Raw genomic sequence first — 17778 nt, 5'->3', positions numbered from 1 at the left:
TAAACAATTGCTATTATAATATTGTAATCATCACTCCAAAGACCCAAAATCTATTACACGGTTGAACTAGTGTGAATGCATAATAACCGGTCAACAATTGAGGCTTAGTGTGAATGCAATAACATAAGCATTCTTTTCACTTTAACATGGTGACCAAGTCCAAACCTATTACTCTATTTGTTTCAATTTCAAGTCTGTGTTCCTTCCTGACATATTGACCAAATCTTTATCTAAGAGTAAATTTATATAAATTACATTTTTTATCCTCCCAATTTTCTCCTCAATGAAACAAAAGAATTTTCCATTCCTCTCATTTTTCCACCATTCCAACCAAACACACACAATGGAAAACTAAGGTTATGTTTGGGTTTTTTCCCCTTATTTTTTGTTTTCAAAATTTTTTTTCTATTTTTGAAACTAAAAAACTTGTTTGGCAACCAAAAATAGACAGAAAATAAAAACTGTTTTCAAAACTCAATTTGTGAAGAAAACTGAAAACATACAAAAGACTATTTTCAGTTTTTAATTTTCAAAAGTCAATGAAAATATGTATATAATTTAATGAATCTGTATCATTTAATGAGTTAGCATTAAAGTTCAAATTCTAGTAACAACATATTTTGGTATTTTTTATTTTTTTCTTCAAAAACTATTTTTTTTTTAATTTCAAAAATACAAGAAAATTGTTTTTTCTTTATATTCCCCAAAACAAGTTTTTGAAAATAAAAAAACAAAAACTGTTACCAAACAGAACCTAAATCTTTTTTATCCTTCTACATTTTCATCCTTCCACCAATTTTCTATTCTCTAACTTTTCCACTTCTCCTACCAGACGGACCAATTTGGACAAAAGTAAGAGACATATATACACAAACGTACATACATACCCGTGTGTATAATAAAAAATACAAATCTTAGCTTTCTACTGTTGCAGTAAGTTATATGTCATATAGATATACCTTACAAAACTATATGGTTTGACACATAAGAATTAAGACAGAATCTAAAGAAAGCTTATGGCACGTTTGAAACATAGTATTAATTAGACTTGAAATGGAATGATTATTATTTTTATAATCATCATTCAATTAGTTGCGTTTTCATCTCATGAAATAGTATTCATATAGAATATTTACTCTCAGTAATATCTATTTCAACAAATAATAGGTCAAAAAAAATTTATTACAGCCTCAAAGAAAATGCACAAAAGATAATTTTGGTCTAACTGTTTTTTAGCCACCCCAAGCACCGGGAAAAAAAAAAGGGAAAGAAATTTTTTTTACACCAAAACAAATGAGGCCTAAATCCTGATTTATAATTTCATTTTTTTTTAGGTTGCAATTAAAGAATTATAAGAGGATGATTGATGAGAGAAAATAAGGAAGAGGATATTGTTAGAGAGATACATATATACTCTATTTCATTATTCATATATGTAATCTAGCACATACTTCTCAGGTTAAACCAGTTGATGCTATATTTATTATTTATAAATAATATAAATATATTTTGATCAAATATATATTGTCATTGGATATTATACTTAAATGTAATTTGTTTAGTAAGTCCATTATAAAATGGGCACAAAATGTGCCTAAAGGTTTCCGCAAAAAATCTAGCATCCGCAATTAAAAGGATATCATAATAATTCAATGTAGACCTTGGTGAGGTTGGGCTTAAGTTAACATAATACCCTATGTAAAAGTAAAACTTATCTGAAATCATTATATATGGGTATTATAATAACTCAATTTAGACCATATTACCATAAGGAGATTGCCCTTTTTTTTTTTAATAAGCATCTATCTAAAAGTTATCTGAGATCATTAAGGGCATATATAATGCCTGCAAATCAATAATTTTTATTTTTATATAATGATTGATTAAAGAAAAAAACAAAAAACTCCAAAGATTTTTGATTTCTTAGCACAATGTGAAGATATACAAGAAGGCTTTTAACTTGAGCATGAATCGAAATGAGATTAAAACTTAGAACTAAGTAGCTAACGGTGTTATCGCAATCAACAAGCTGTAGTTCACTAAGATTGACAAGTTTCCCAGTTGCAATAAAAATTGGTTCCTTCGACAGCTCCAGTAGTGCTATAAGCAACATGATCCACATGCACCAGCAATATCAATAAAAATTGCGCACCGTAAACATATAGTCAGAAAATGTACGTGTCTCGATGCCTGAATCTGAAGCTCATTTTCACTGGGTTGCTCTGACTCCTCTGAGTTTGTATAAGTGATTGTTGTAATGGAATCTTTAGTCAAAAAAATTAAGCCCATCCCAATCAACAACGCAGTGCTTGATTTTTTTTTTTTTTTTTTTTAAATTTAATATATTTTCCCCAAAATGTTTAACAAAGGCATGGCATAAATTTCTAACCAGAGATGGCTTAAAAATATATATAAAGACATTAAAGTGAGTTAAACGAAAAAAAAAAAAAGACATTATTCAACTAAAAGGATCCTCTCAGTTTCTCGGCCACTCCTCCAGCATCAAAGCTGAACTTCATGCCCTCCAATATGGCCTCTTACTTGCCTTTGTATCTCAACATCAAACATCTTTTAGTGTAGAGCTAGATGCTAAATGCTTATTTGGTTTGCTGTCTAATCATAATATTCCACAAACTCATGAGTAGATGTCACTCTTAAAAACCAGCTTGCAAGGGAAGAATACCCAAGAGCTTATAAACACATAATTAAACTTACACTTAATCCATGTAGAACACTGGAATCATAACAAAGTTGTACTCAAGGCACTAATAAATGAGGAGGCTAATAGATGCAAAAATTTTACCGTCTTATTACCATGGATTAGGGGTTATTCAAGAAATATTAGGATTGTAAGCATGGATCTCGGGTTGTTGATACCTATACAGAGGATTTGATAAGCTTTCAACTCACAAATACTTAATGGAGACAAAATCATAGCAAATTTCTAGATTTATCCACGCATTGTGTAAAGCGAATCACTATGACGACTAATGCTGTCATTCTGTCTAGAAAAATTGAATCACAACAAAATAGATGTGGATGAATTGCACTTATATAAATTCTTATTACAACTTAAGGACTTCGTTACATTTGATTCAGAAAAGGAATTACAATTATAAAAAATAAAAATAAAAAAGAAGAAGAATTTCAATACATGCGAGAATTCTTTAAACTTACATACTCAGCAAAATGCCTTACAAGTACTCCTATAATTTTAAGGCTAATTATTACTTCACCTTCAACAGTTCACACACCCTTTTAGATTCAATAGTGTAAACATGTGAACAGTGTTGGAGGTAAAGTAATCAGATCCCTAATTTTTATCAAGAGTAGAGCCTTGATAAACCAATTTATTAATGATTTATTTTCTTTTCATACACAAACTTACATACGTACCATCAACCAATTCGATTTTACTTATCTTGGGCATCAAACATAAATACATCCAAAGATTTTAAAGAGGGAGTAAAATGCTAGGATTTAGAGAAGCAAATGCAAGAAATTCAGGATCATTCTCCAATATAGCCATTTCTTTCTCATCCATGGTCACCCATGCCTCAATCCCAATACCGCATGGGGTTTCACTGAACATTATTAAATTTCTGAATGCAGAACCAACTTTCCCCATGATACCAATCCAAAATGGCTTCCCCCAACCAAAATCAAGATCGTTAAAAAATCTAAGCCAGCATGTAAACGCCCAAACATCTGGTTTTATTTCTGCAGAAAACATTTCTTCTAACTGGTCAAAGTAATCAGAGAAAGCCAAATACCCTTCATTTCCTTGCAAATTTTTCTCAAAATCGGTATCAAACCCTGCGATGGCGGCGTTTACAAGGTCCACCAATTCATGCAACTCTCTCTCTTCCATAGTCAAATCAACTGCTGCAGGTGCCCACCAAAATATATTTCCAATAGAAGCATCTGACAAGCGAGGCTTCATTCGTGCCCTTAAGTTCACCGCTTGGACCAGCATGGCCATGGATGTCTTTTTCAAACCTGCTGATATGCCCTTAGAAGCTGCCATGCAATGTTTCCAAATGAAACAAGTTAGTGCCTCAATGCGTGTAGGTTTAGGAACTAATTCACTTTTTGCTTTGGCTCTTAGGGTGGCTATTGCTTTGTCATGGAACACAAACCTTCTTGTAACATAATCACCTTCTTTGAACCATAAGTTATCCATTGTATCTATATGCTTTTGAGGAAGTGAATCTCTCGGTGGAAACATGGTTGATCCCTCAGAGAAATTTGGATGTAAAACTTTTTCCGGAGACCCAGTAAAAGTGGCAGCCCAAGAATGAAGGAAAGCACTCGATGTTGTTGCATCTTCAATCTTATGTGAGCAGCTCAACCCGATTGCTATTCCACCACAAACAAAGATATTCAATTGAATAGCTACTTGACCTATAGTAGTATCTGTTTCCTTGCAAAAGGCACGATACGGAACGAATAGGGCCAGTAAGTCTGTTTCTTGGTGCTTAAGGAACTCAAACATGGAACAATTAACACGAGCTTCCGAAAAGGGAACACTTGTGTCGAAATCATGGATAAAAAGGTTGTTTTTTATGCTCCCAGAAAATGGATAAAAGATATTGAGGGTATCTGAAAGGGATTTTTTAAGCTGTGCAATAATTTGGGACATTGTCGAGATTGAGATTAGTACTCATGGGGTAGAAGAAGACTGTGGGAACGTAAGTTGCAGGAGTGACCTGATCAAAGAGGGTGAGTTTGTATGGTTTCAGATGGTGCAATGTTGGTGAAGATGGTTTGATTGTTTCCTTTGAAATGATAGTGACCTCAACCTTCACCATTTTGCCGCACGAATTGCTTTGCCTTAGTAGTCTCGATAGTGAAATATCTCTCTTTTTTTGGCCAAAGACCTTGCCGGTGGTACTAGCTGTGTTTACTGAAAGGTTTCCTGTTATAATTTATAAGCATCTTGTGGCTACTGGCTAGTGTGACTGTGATGATGGCATCCAGACATTTTATTCGTTTATGCACTGGTTGGATATGATCATTCCTCTTCTTTTTTTAACCTTAGCATTTAATTAAGATTTTCCTCCCTGTCATTTAATCATATTTTTATCCTTTCCTTCTTTTTGAGCTTGCTGTTTCAGATGCTCACCACTCTCCATTAACATTTTTAAAAATCATTTTTCAGCTTTACACCATGGACATGTTTCCCTCCTTGTTTGCATTCCTGAGAAAACAATGAAAATAAATTTTCAAATTTTAAGTTTGAAAATAAACTAACTCCAAATATTTTCTTTGTTTTTTTTTTTTTTTTTTTTTAAAAAAAATTAAAATCATTGACTATTTTGACACAATATCGAAAAGTTAGGAAGTAAACTGACATATTTGAACGGTTAGAAATCATTTTAACCTATAAAGCAAACATTATGGACCAAATGATAATTTATCCTTTCAAATTTTTTTTCCTTTTCATGGTGTCACAACGCACTAGTATATTTAGATTTTTTTTTTTTTTGCTAAATAATATATTTAGAAATTACTCTTGCATTATAAGCACCTTCCCACAGCTCATAGGTCTATGATTAGGCAAATTATTACGTAGTCTGGTCCACCATCATGTGAGAGATCGGAGCATTGCACTGAGACTACCCAATAATTTCCCCATGATTAATACTGGAGGAAATTGCAACAAACCTTTAGTCTCCTCAATCGTACTAGTGTCCATGATTGATGGTAAGGGGAGTTCATGGGTTGTATCCTCTCCCCTGTGTAGCTACTATAAATTCTTTATCGTATGCATCCATATTGGTGGAGTCATAAATTTAGCAATATTTCTTCACAAAAAACTACTTTATCTATTTTACCTTCTCACTTTACAAAACACCCAATATAAGTGATTTTATTTTAGCTTTCAACACAATCTAATAATATAAACAACACAATAAAATAATTTTTTTAGGCAGAAATACTATTTTCGTCCCTACATTTTCACCTCATTCCCACTTTGGTCCCTACTTTTTTATTTTACCGCTTTTAGTCCCAAAAATGAAAAACTCGTTCTATTTTAGTCCCTACGGTCATCTCACTAATGGAAATTGTCTATGTGGTAGACAGAATGCACTATTGGCACACTAAAAGCTGATGTGGTCATTAAAATAATAATAAAAAAATGTATTTTGCATTAAAAAATGTCACGTCAGCATCTAATTTTTTTTTTTAAAATTATCATTTTTAACTAAATAAAAAAAAATTAAAAACCAAAAGTCACATAAATTGAGATCTAAGTGTACCTTTAACAAGAACAACAAGAACACCAACCCAGATTTAAGAACACAAAATTAAAAATCAAAAATCACAAACCTATAAAATAAGAACACAAAATTAAACTTCAAATCCACATCAGATTAAACATGAACATGAAATTAAACATGAAAACAAAATCTAAAACCCGGAAAATTCGAACCTTAGAGCCAAAACCCAGAATTAGAATTCATGCCAACATTCTTGACAAACCCAGATAAAATTGATAAATTAAACTTGAACACATTAAACATTTGAACAAAAACACAAACCTAGCAAATTTAAAACCCAAAAAATTAATTCCAAACCTAGATTCAAACCTAGATTCAAAAAATTAAATTCTAACCCAGATTCTAACCCATATTTCAAACCCCCACACCACCAAAACATCAAACACAAAAATCAAACCCAGATTTTTGGCCCCGAAACACTAAATTCAAACCCAGATTTTGGGCCCCCAAACACAAAACTCAAGACCCAAATTTTCTTATACTTTCTGAGAAACCATACACAAACCTCATATCCAAACCTTAGAGCCGAAACCAAATCACCTCCAACCTCAGATTCGAAACTATCAAACCCAAACGAAATCAACCTCACCTGACAACAAAACCACCTCCTCTCTTAGTCGCCATTGCTTTCTTCTTGCTCATGTTTGCCTAGGATGTGGGTTTGAGAGGATGAGGTAGAGAAGGTGATTGACTTTCGGCCATGGCTGGGATCGAGCTATGTGAGAGAGGGGATCGGGCTATGTGAGAGAGGAAAAGAGAGACTGAGAGAGGATGAGATTTTGTGGGTTTAATGAAAAGGAGAAGATGGGATTGTGTGGGTTTAATGAAAAGGAGAGGATGAAAAGGAGACTGAAAAGGAAAATGTTTTTCTTGTATTTAAATCTATGTTCTTGGTGTTTTTGTTCAAGATACAATTATATCTTAATTTAAGTAATTTTTGGTTTTTAATTTTGTTATTTTTTTTATTTAGTTAAAATTGATAAATTAATTTTTTTAATTTAGATTGATGCTGACATGGTATTTTTTTAATGCCAAATAAAATTTTTTATTATTATTTTAATGGCCACATCAATTTTTAGTGTGCCAATAGTACACCCTGTTTGCCACGTAGACAATTTCTGTTAGTGAGATGATGGTAGGGACTAAAAAAAAACACGTTTTTCATTTTAGGGACTAAAAGTGGTAAAATAAAAAAGTAAGGACCAAAGTGAAAATTGGGTGAAAATGTAGGGACGAAAATAGTATTTCCGCCTTTTTATTTTTATTTATTTATTACATATGAGCTATAGTGTGAATAGGTGAATGCGCTACAGTGCAGTGTGAACACGTGAATAATAATACAAAATAGTGTGAACACATGAATAATATATATATTTACATATGAGCTACCGTGCACAACCACTTTTGGCAGTGTATTGTAGCTATGGAGCTAAATTATTTAATTTTGGCTTCACCAATGTAGGTATAGTTTTGTATTTGGTGATGCTAAAAATAGCAATATGACTTTTTAGCACCACCAATAATAATAATGCTTAAAGGAATTGTGATCATCTTTCCCCAGCCTTTATTATCTAGTGAAACAAGCTATAGTGGATGTGATGGGATATGTCCTCAACTAAAGCCACACTGTCATAACAAGTTGCTCTGGCCTTTATGCAATTGTCTTCTCCTATCACTTCTACAATTTCTCCTACAACGTCAGTACCAAGCAAAAAACTGAAGTCACGAAGTGGTATGTCTTGAGCTGGAGTAATGGCGTTCACAGAAGCTAGAGTTTCAAGAACTAATAATTGGTTCGAAGTGCCTAGCAAACCCATATCATGTACTGGTACAAAATCCCAGCAAGACTAAATTATAAAATTTGGCCATGATGTAGAATCTGTTGTATATATAGGTATATACAAGGATATGTTGTAATAATGATGTTTGAGTTTGGAGAATATGGTTTCATAAAGTGAAAATTCAATTTCTGGAATTTTCTAAGTGAAAATTCGAAAATCTGAATTTTCTGAGATCTTCTGCAGAATTTTCTAGCGACTGTTCAGAAAGGTTGAAGAAGTTTCAATCTTTGTTAACCGTTTAACTCTCCATACGTGCCTTTTCATGAAACATAACCCTATGGGTATAAATAGAGGCTTATGTTCACTTGAAAAATAACACAAGAAATCCTGTGGTCATTCTTCAGAATTGCTATCTGTAGAACTCAACATCTTGGTTGTATCCCGAGAACAAATTTGCGATAACCCTTTAGCAACAAAAGTGTGGGGGGCAAATATTATCTAAGGAAAACGATATAGTACCTTAAAATTATCTATTTTTTGTTTGTCTTTTGTATTAACCTTATTCTTCCATTATTACTTTGTGTAATATCCCCAACAATCTTAGACAAAATTTGACCACAAGATAAGGAGTAAATGATGGTACAACTTTGAAGATATTGAACCATGGTTTGGTGAAATTGGATTATTTTGATGGAACCAATTTTACACAGTAGAAAGAGTAATTGGCTTGGATTTAAAGAGTTGTTCAAATGATGAATCAATCATAAAGAAGATTCAATGGAACAAGAAGATTCAATGGAATAAGGCTTAAAGAAACAAGTTTCTTTGTTGGCAAGACAAGGTGATGATTCTTTTACATTGTGAATGCATTAAAAGCCATGTTCATAGTTTAAACATTGAAGGTACAAATTTCTTGTTCATGGACAATTTGAATTTCAAAATGATTGATGAGTTTCTCTGTTAGAATCTTTGCATGTGTTGCGGATTTATGTACAACTTGAGAATTCTAACATAGAAGCATTTATGAAATGATATCAGTGAAATAACTGTTTCTTTGCATCGTTTGGAATCATAGTATTGAATCTAAGTAATTTTGGGAGGTTTTTGGTTTGTGGGCTTCTATTTATCACAAGAAAGTTAGAACTTCGATACATGGGTTGTCATGTTTTCTATAATTTCTTATTGAAATTGCTATCAACAAGTTCAGTCTTTTCTCGTGTTGAATAGATGTGGAGTATAAACATTAATTGATGTTTTAATAGAATTGTTGATGCTACTGTTTTTCATTAGTAACCATGTGAATGAAAAACACTACGGACACCTACCCACCTTGATGGTTTTCATAGACATCTTGATTGATTTTAAAAGGCATGATGGGTTTTAAGTCATTTATATGTATATATATTTGACTTATCATTCCTTTGAGAATTAATATGAATTCCATAGGTTGAATAGTGCTTCTTATGACAAGAAGAATATGTCATGTTTCCTTTGTGGAAAGAAAGACCATTACTTTTGAGAATATAAATTCTTAAAAAAATAAGAAGGATAAAGATCACTATATTTCATACGGTTGTAGTTATAAATCCTTCCGATTGGTGGTTTGATTCGGGTGCAATGTTGCATGTGTGAAACTACAAGGCACAATTCAAGACTTACGAGGAGTCTTCCATAGAACTAGAGGTGCTTATGGATATCCACAGCAAGGCAAAAGTTCATGGAAAGTACATTGTTGAAGTGAAATTGAGTTTTGGCAAGAAGTTCTCTTGGCCAAAGCTATGTTTTCCACATACCTGATGTTGAAGGCCAAAATTTCACAAGAATGCCCATTCCATGAAAAGTAAAGAAGGCCCAATTCAAGCAGAAAGAAGAATCAACATTAAGGCCCTATTTATGTTCAGATTTTCAGCAAAAAGGTCATTAAAAAGTCCAGCAAAATTCAGTGAAAGAACTGGGCCGGGATACCCAGAGGCTGCCAGACGCCCGGGATCCTCAGGTAATGCAGGACAGCTACTGTAGGATTGAGACAACTCAAGAAAGGTACCACGAAATACAAGAAATGAAGAACAGAGATGTCCTTCTCAAGTACCCACTGGTGCAGCAAAGAATTAGAAAGTATAAAGCAAACATTCATGAACAAAGGAGCTGTACCACAAGGAACCAAGAATAAGAAAATCATACGTAGAAGCAACTGGAAGAGAACTTTCAACCCAGCAGTAAAAGATACCAACTATTTGGGAATAATGACAACAAGGAAATAACACCGACAGCTAAGTCTGAAAAATGAGAAACCTTGAAAGAAGAGAGATTGAAGGCTAATTGCTGAGGACGCCCCGGAATGGAAAGTCAGCAAATGACTTTTAAAGAAACAGCAATAAAAGATGAAAACTATGAGAAAAAAGGGAAGAGACCAGCCCTTGAGCAACTGTCACAGCACGAGTTCTGAGGGGCAAAAGAGAGAAAATCACTAGTTCCATGGAGCCCTAGAAAACACACTATAAAAGAAAGAGAAAACCCATGTTGAAAGGGGAGGATTTTCAGTAGGAAGAATATCATAACAGAGCCATGAGAACTCTGTAAAATTTAAGAAAAACAGAGGAACGTCTCCCGGTATCCCAGAAACAGCCACTATAGCACATATTTGTCTCCCGGTATCCTAGAAACAGCCACTATAGCACATACTTGGATTCAAAAGGATTTAAACTTTGCAAGTCTTAGAGGCTTGAATAGCCATCAAAGTCTGTAATTTTTAAGCTTATTTGAACCTTGTATCACGTCTTAGTGAGCACATTTGTAATCCACAATTAAGAAAAATAATGAAATATCTCATATTGATTTGAGAATTTCTAACAATTACTTTGCATATTTCTTTATTATATTATCTTCCTTTACTGCTTCTTGTTGCTCAATACATATATTCTTGCTTGTAAAGCTGAGTCTTTTGCCCAAGTAAAGCCACTCAGACTTGAGTTCCAAATCCCACAAGTCTTGTGCAAAAGCACTAAGTCTGTGAGAATTGGGGCCAGGATCCTCGTAGCTGAATCATTCTCATAAAATTCATTTACATATATGTATATGTATTAATATATATATATATATATATATATCATAATCTAAGAAACTAACAATTATTTGAAGATATGTGCCTTGTATAGTTGTTCTTGTGTAAGACCTATAGAGGTAAAAGGAAAGGACAAAACTCCATTGCATAACAAGCATGGAGAAAGATTGTATAGTGCAGAGAACCAGAGATTCTGGGTTCTTACAGGCCTAATACGCCCCGGGATCCCACGACAGTACGTCCCGGGATCCCACGACAGTACGCCCGGGGTACCAAGTAAAGGAATTCTTTAAAATATTTATACGATAAAAGATAAGCCTTAAATATTCTATTTCAATCTCTTTCTCATTGTGAATATTATGAACATCTATTTTACTTATTTTGTAAGAGTAAAGGGTCATTTTATGATACTAAAACACTTATAATGGTATTTTATTGCTTAGGAGGAATCGCATTTTTGCCTCGAGGAGATTCATGTGACTTGCGCACAACTTGGTTCGTAATCAGCCCCCATTTAGCTGAGGTGAACCAAGCCCAGTCCACCAAAATACAACTATTTGGCCCAGGATCCTTGGGCCTGTACTAAAGAAAAAAGCACTCTCACACCTGATATCAAGAAAAGCCAATTTATTATTTAAAAATGGTCTTATTCAAGTATGGGACATTAGTAGGCAATGGATATGCTACTAATGATATGTTCAAACAAAGTATTATTTATCAATATGTTTTCGTTGTGCTTATATTATTTGTGGCATGCTAGATTGAGATTTTTAAATTTCAAATTCTTGAAATTTATGTCAAAACATGATATAATTTATATAAGCATGATGATTTGAATTGAATGGTGTATTAACTAGAAATGATGAATATTTTTAAATGTATATTATTCTTTTGAGGAACATGTCATAATATAACAAAGTGCAGTCCCTTATACACCCTAATAAAATTGTTTGGTCAAAAGAGAAAACTCTATTTGATATGGTGAATGCCATAAACTTGAGTGCAATTAGCTAAGTTCCTATCTGATCAATGGGAAGAAGCTTTGCTTAGTGTATGTTATGTGCATAATAAAGTTTCATCTCAAAACTATTTCATATGTGTTATGAAATGAGAAAGTGACCAAATGCTTATCATTTTAAATTGTAGGGGTGTTTAACCTTTTATAAATGATAGTCCAAAGAGGACTAATTAATCAAAGAAGGTATGTAATGTATATGTAGGTTTTGAGTAAATTCGAGGGTTGTAGTTTATTAGACTTAATGTCTAATATAAGAGTGAAATCAAAGGATATTGAATTTATTGAGTTTAAATTCAAAGATGATTTCAAGGATATCCTGATACTTACTTAAACACGAGTAAATGACTCCAATCTTAAATATCACATTAAGTGATATTAAAGATTTAAATGTGGTTCACCAAGTGAACAAAGGTGGAGTCAAAGTCTGAGAAATAAAAAGGATTTTAATTCAAATTTTATTTCATGTGAAACTCTCTTGTTTACCTTGTTAAAGGTAATAAAAGTATATTCCTAATTAAATACTCATGGTATTCTTTGAGGGAAGTGATCCTAAAGTTTTAGAAAGTTTTGTGCTACTAAAAAGATTTAGCTTTCTATTGTAAAAGCTATTAATGATGAGATAGACTCGATATTATTTAATAATAATTGGGTATTAATGGATCTACATCTAGATTTAAAACCAATTGGTTGTGAGTGGGTATTAGAATAAGATATAAAATCTTTTGGTCTAAGGTTAATAGTAAAAAGTTTGAAACAAAGGGAAAAAGATAGAATTTTGAAATCTATACACTAGTAACTATTTGTGTTATTAGTTTGATATCTTTAAAACCATTCATATAATTTTAAAGAAATTCACTATATTCTATTATTACATTTTGATATATGTAATTATAGTGTATGTATATATGTGAATTTTCGAATGGTTGAGAACCCAAATTGTGGGGTTTAGAAACTCAAATGGTGGAATTATGATTTCCAAGAAAGTGTGGCGGTATAACCTTTAAACGAGTTATGGACTCATGAGAATGCTAATGTGCATCAAAGATGTGCTTGATAAAGGTATTGAGAATTAACATCGAGGGATGTTAAATTCATTGTGATTAAATTCTACCATGTGTGGTAGATGTCTCGAGTGTAAACAAGCACATATTGTGATCCTATTTTGAAAGTACCTCTTTGTGAAATAAATAGAGTACAAGTGAGTTCATTAATTGAACATTCAAGGATCAATAATGAAATATTAGATTGTGTCTCCACATATAATTTGAGTATGCATCATATATATGTTAAGTGACTTTCTTAAAAAATGATCTTGGTAAAGAAGTTTGCTTGAAAGACTGGTGGGATTTTATTTCCTTAATTAAATGAAAGTCTTTTATGAATGAGAATCAAGTAAAGAAATATAGTGGAGATGTGCACTATATTAATCTCATTTTGAGATTTATGTTATCTCATTTTGTTGAGATTTGAGTAATCTCATTGTGTTGAGGTTAGTGATTTCTCATTCTTTTGGGAATTGTGTTATCTCATTGTGTTGAGATTAGTGTTGAAAACTTGCTTCTTAGATTTTAATATCTTTAAAGAGGCAAAGACACTTTGATTCTAATATTAAATAAAGAGATTACTGGAAGGGCGGATGCATAGCTCGAGTTTGCTAGTGTATTAAGTACAAATTATGTATCATGTATGGAACTAAACTAGATATTGCCTTCATAGTATGTAGACTTTCAAAGTTTCTAAAACTTGAGGTTGATCACTAGAAAGTACTTAATTTTAATTCTATTATTGATGTGAGTGATAATATCTATGTCTAGTTAGATAATCACTATATGTAGGGATGCTATGTGTAAGCATTAAAGAAATAAGGTGTATTTCTTACTCTACTATAGAATTAAATTGAAAGCATTGATTATAATGGTAACGGACAAGGAAACAAATTGGCTAAGATTTTGATAAAGTGTCGTGGCCATGACCATAGTAAGCCATTCCTTGTACTGTAGTTGTAAAACCACAATGCATATGGTATACATGAGTTATATACAAAGTGAATTTAGACTTAAAAGTCTAAGATAAAAATACGTAAGGCAAGTCAAATGTGATTGGACTAGTCTATTGCCTACGTAATTTTATATATAAAATAGGTCATTTATTGAAGTGTGTCTCTAGACTTGGTAAGGATAACATCCATTGGAATGAGACTAAAACCCTTCTTTTAAGAGAATCACCAATATTAGGAACCCAACCTCAAATTGATTATATCTAAGAGGTTTAAAGGGTAACAACAAGCTATTGATACGTGGTTAGTAAAAGCACTAAACTTGTGTCTCATTCAGGATGGATTACTGCAGACTGTTACGATGAAATTGAGAATGAGTTTTAAACTCTTAATGAAGTTCATAAATTATAAATGTCTATGTAACAAGAACATAAGAAGGAACTTCACCTTTGTGAACATAGAAGTGGTGCCACTTCTAGCAAGAGTAAAGCGTTTTCTCTTGTAAATGTTTCTTAAACCAGGAAGAGCACAAGGCCATGATAGTGCTAACAACAGTGGATTTCTAAATGTGTTGTGGGTGTTCTCATGTATGTGTTGTTTTCGATTTCAACACATAAGAGTTTTGGTTTAAGCATCAAGCCACCATTAACTCTGTTGATTTCTTAAGCAATTACACCAAAGGGAGGTTTAAGCTGAAAGAAACCTTCCATTATGCATGATAGGATATCAATCAAGTGAGACATATATTATTAGAACCTAGTGGGAGATTGTTGTATATATAGGTATATACAATGATAGGTTGTAATAATGACATTTGAGCTTGGAGAATATGGTTTCATAAAGTGAAAATTCAAGTTCTGGAATTTTCTTAGTGAAAATTCAAAAATCTGAAATTTCTGGAATTTTTTGTAGAATTTTCTAGTGACTATTTAGAAAGGTTGAAGAGGTTTCAATCTTTGTTAACTGTTTTATGAAAGAATAACTAACTCTCCATATGTGTCTTTTCATGAAACATAACACTATGGGTATAAATAGAGGCTTATGTTCACTTGAAAAATAACTAACTCTCCATACATGTCTTTTCATGAAACATAACCATATGGGTATAAATAGACGCTTATGTTCACTTGAAAAAATAACACAAGAAACACAAGAAATCCTGTGGTCATTCTCCAAAATTGCTATCTGTAGAACCCAACATCTTGGTTGTATCTTAGGGACAAATTTGTGATAATCCTTTAGCAACAAAAGTGTGGGGGGCAACTATTATCTAAGGAAAACGATATAGTGCCTCCAAGTTATCTATTTTATGTTTGTTTTTTGTATTAACCTTATTCTTCCATTATTACTTTGTGTAATATCCCCAACAGAATCTTATCTTGAGATGTTAAAGCTTCAAGTTTCAAGAACTAATAATTGGTTCAAAGTGCTTACCAAACTCCTGTCATGTATTGGTACAAAGTCCCAGCTAGATTAAATAAAAAATATGGCCATGAGGAGAATCTTATCTTCAGATTATCTTGAGAAGGAATAATGGCCACCACAGAAGCGAAACTTTCAAGAACTAATAACTGCTTCGAAATGCATTGCAAACCTCTATTATATATTGGCATAATTGGTTTAAAGTGCCTAGCATAAACCTCTATTATGTATTGGCACAATATCCCAGCTAAACTAAATTATAAAATATGGCCATGAGGTATACGTAGGAACGTGTTCAGTAATTCTATGGTTTAAGATACTAAGCAAAACACATGTTAGGATTAATTTGTGTTATGGGTTGATATTAATTTACAATGGGAAATTTGGACAAGAACACGTAAACCTCTAGTCTTTTTATTAATTCAAATGTGATATGTTACATGAATCTCTTTTGAGTGTTTTCCTTATTATTTTTTCTCTTGCTATATTATGTGTCCCCTTCTTCTATTTCTTCTCTTCCTTTTATATGCGATGTAGAACAGATAGCACATGCCTTCCTAGAGTAGCAGGGGCGCAGGAAGTCACAACGCAAAATTAAAGGGGGGTGCCAGTAGGGGTCATCGGGGTGACAGTGTCGGAATTGCATGAAATTTGGTAGGTTGAAGGGAAATGACATTCTGATCCAAATTCATGTTACCATGATTGTAGCCAAAATTTAGGCAAATTCCTTCCTTAAGGCCCGAAAACAATATTTTTGCTATTTATAGTAATATTTGTTTTTCCTTAATAATTTTTAGTTTAAAAGTCAGAATAAGATCTTGTCTATTTTGGGACGACCCTTAAGGTCAATAGTTTATGATTCTGCATCTAACTCAATTTTGCCATTTTTTATAAATTTCGGTATTTTGTCACATAATCACGTAATTAGTGTGAATTAGGGTTTTTAGATGTTTTTCTCAGTATTTATATGTTTTGTAGTCGTTAGAGGCAAATTAGACTATTATCAATAAACACAGACTTTTGTCAAATTATTTCTCTAGTGGATTGTAGTTTTCTTCTCCTTGTGGATTTAGGAAAACCTCTCGTGGATTCGAGATTTACTACCAAGAACTAACAGTTTAGTTTCTATTCTATCAAAAAAGCATCGTGTGTGCTTTCTTTAAGCTTCTACGAGAAGTTTTGGTGGTGTTGCAGGCCAATGAGTTGTATATCAACTTGAAGAAGTGCAACTTCTTGACTGATAAGTTGTTGTTCTTAGGGTATGTGGTCAGTTTGGATGAGATTCATGTTGATGAGAACAAGGTTTGTGCAATCAGAGAATGGCCAACCCCAAAGACAGTGAGTGATGTGCGAAGCTTCCATGGGCTAGCAACCTTCTTTCGAAGGTTTGTTCGAGATTTCAGTAGCATAGTAGCCTCTATCACTAAGTGTCTGAAGAAGGGGAGGTTCTCATGGGGAAATGAGGTAGAACAGAGCTTTGCCTTGATCAAGGAAAAGTTAAGCACAGCCCCGATTTTGGCATTGCCCAACTTTGATAAGGTGTTTCAGGTGGAGTGTGATGCATCTGTGGTCGGGATAGATGCTGTTTTTTCACAAGACAACAGACCAGTAGCATTCTTCAATGAGAAAGTTTTTGAAGCTTGAAGTAAATGGTGGTCCTATGAGCTGGAGTTTTTTTGCTATAGTACGAACTTTTAAGCATTGGGAGCACTACCTAATTCAAAGGGAGTTTGTATTATATACAAATCATTAGGCATTGAAGCATATCAACAGTCAAGTTAGCATTAACAGGATGCATGCTCGGTGGGTAGCTTATATACAGCGCTTCCATTTTGCATTGAAGCATGTTGAGGATCATTTTTTCGGCCCACATGGCCTTACTTCATTGGCAAGCCATTGCACATCAACATATTATTGATTTTTTGGGTAAATCTATTTAAAGCCCAAAATAAGCTTATATCTCATTCAACTACATGGATTGGGCTCACATGGCCCGCGAGATCCTTACTTCAAGAGGCAGATTCATGGTCCACATTTCATCTTCATCAATTGGGATCATAACCCCATGACATCATCAACATCAACATATGGATCAGGCTTAAGTAATGAATCAAAGCTCACGTCCCATATTACCTCTCTTACACTCATGACAAACAGCTTCTTCAATAAAAGCCCATATTTACACAAAATGACAACAAAACCTGAGGTACGTCATC

At 33.2% G+C, this 17778-nt stretch overlaps 2 protein-coding genes across 2 annotated transcripts; one reads left to right on the top strand and one right to left on the bottom strand.

The window, feature by feature from the left end:
• Positions 1 to 3159: 3159 nt before the first annotated feature.
• LOC115955472 (stemmadenine O-acetyltransferase-like) lies at positions 3160 to 4961 on the bottom strand. Its single transcript, XM_031073596.1, has one exon. The coding sequence runs from the start codon at positions 4640 to 4642 to the stop codon at positions 3455 to 3457; it is 1188 nt and encodes a 395-aa protein (XP_030929456.1). The 5' UTR covers positions 4643 to 4961; the 3' UTR covers positions 3160 to 3454.
• A 9196-nt stretch (positions 4962 to 14157) lies between these two features.
• Positions 14158 to 17206, top strand: LOC115957083 (uncharacterized mitochondrial protein AtMg00860-like). The gene is made up of 2 exons (XM_031075320.1): positions 14158 to 14166; positions 16757 to 17206. Exons 1-2 carry the CDS (start codon positions 14158 to 14160, stop codon positions 17204 to 17206), a joined length of 459 nt encoding a protein of 152 aa, XP_030931180.1.
• Positions 17207 to 17778: the final 572 nt, after the last annotated feature.

The sequence above is a fragment of the Quercus lobata genome, chromosome 8 (genome assembly GCF_001633185.2).
Source record: "Quercus lobata isolate SW786 chromosome 8, ValleyOak3.0 Primary Assembly, whole genome shotgun sequence".
Taxonomy (NCBI): Eukaryota; Viridiplantae; Streptophyta; class Magnoliopsida; order Fagales; family Fagaceae; genus Quercus; species Quercus lobata.
The sequence above is the reverse complement of the archived record's forward strand: the minus strand, read 5'-3'. Positions and strand labels throughout refer to the sequence as shown.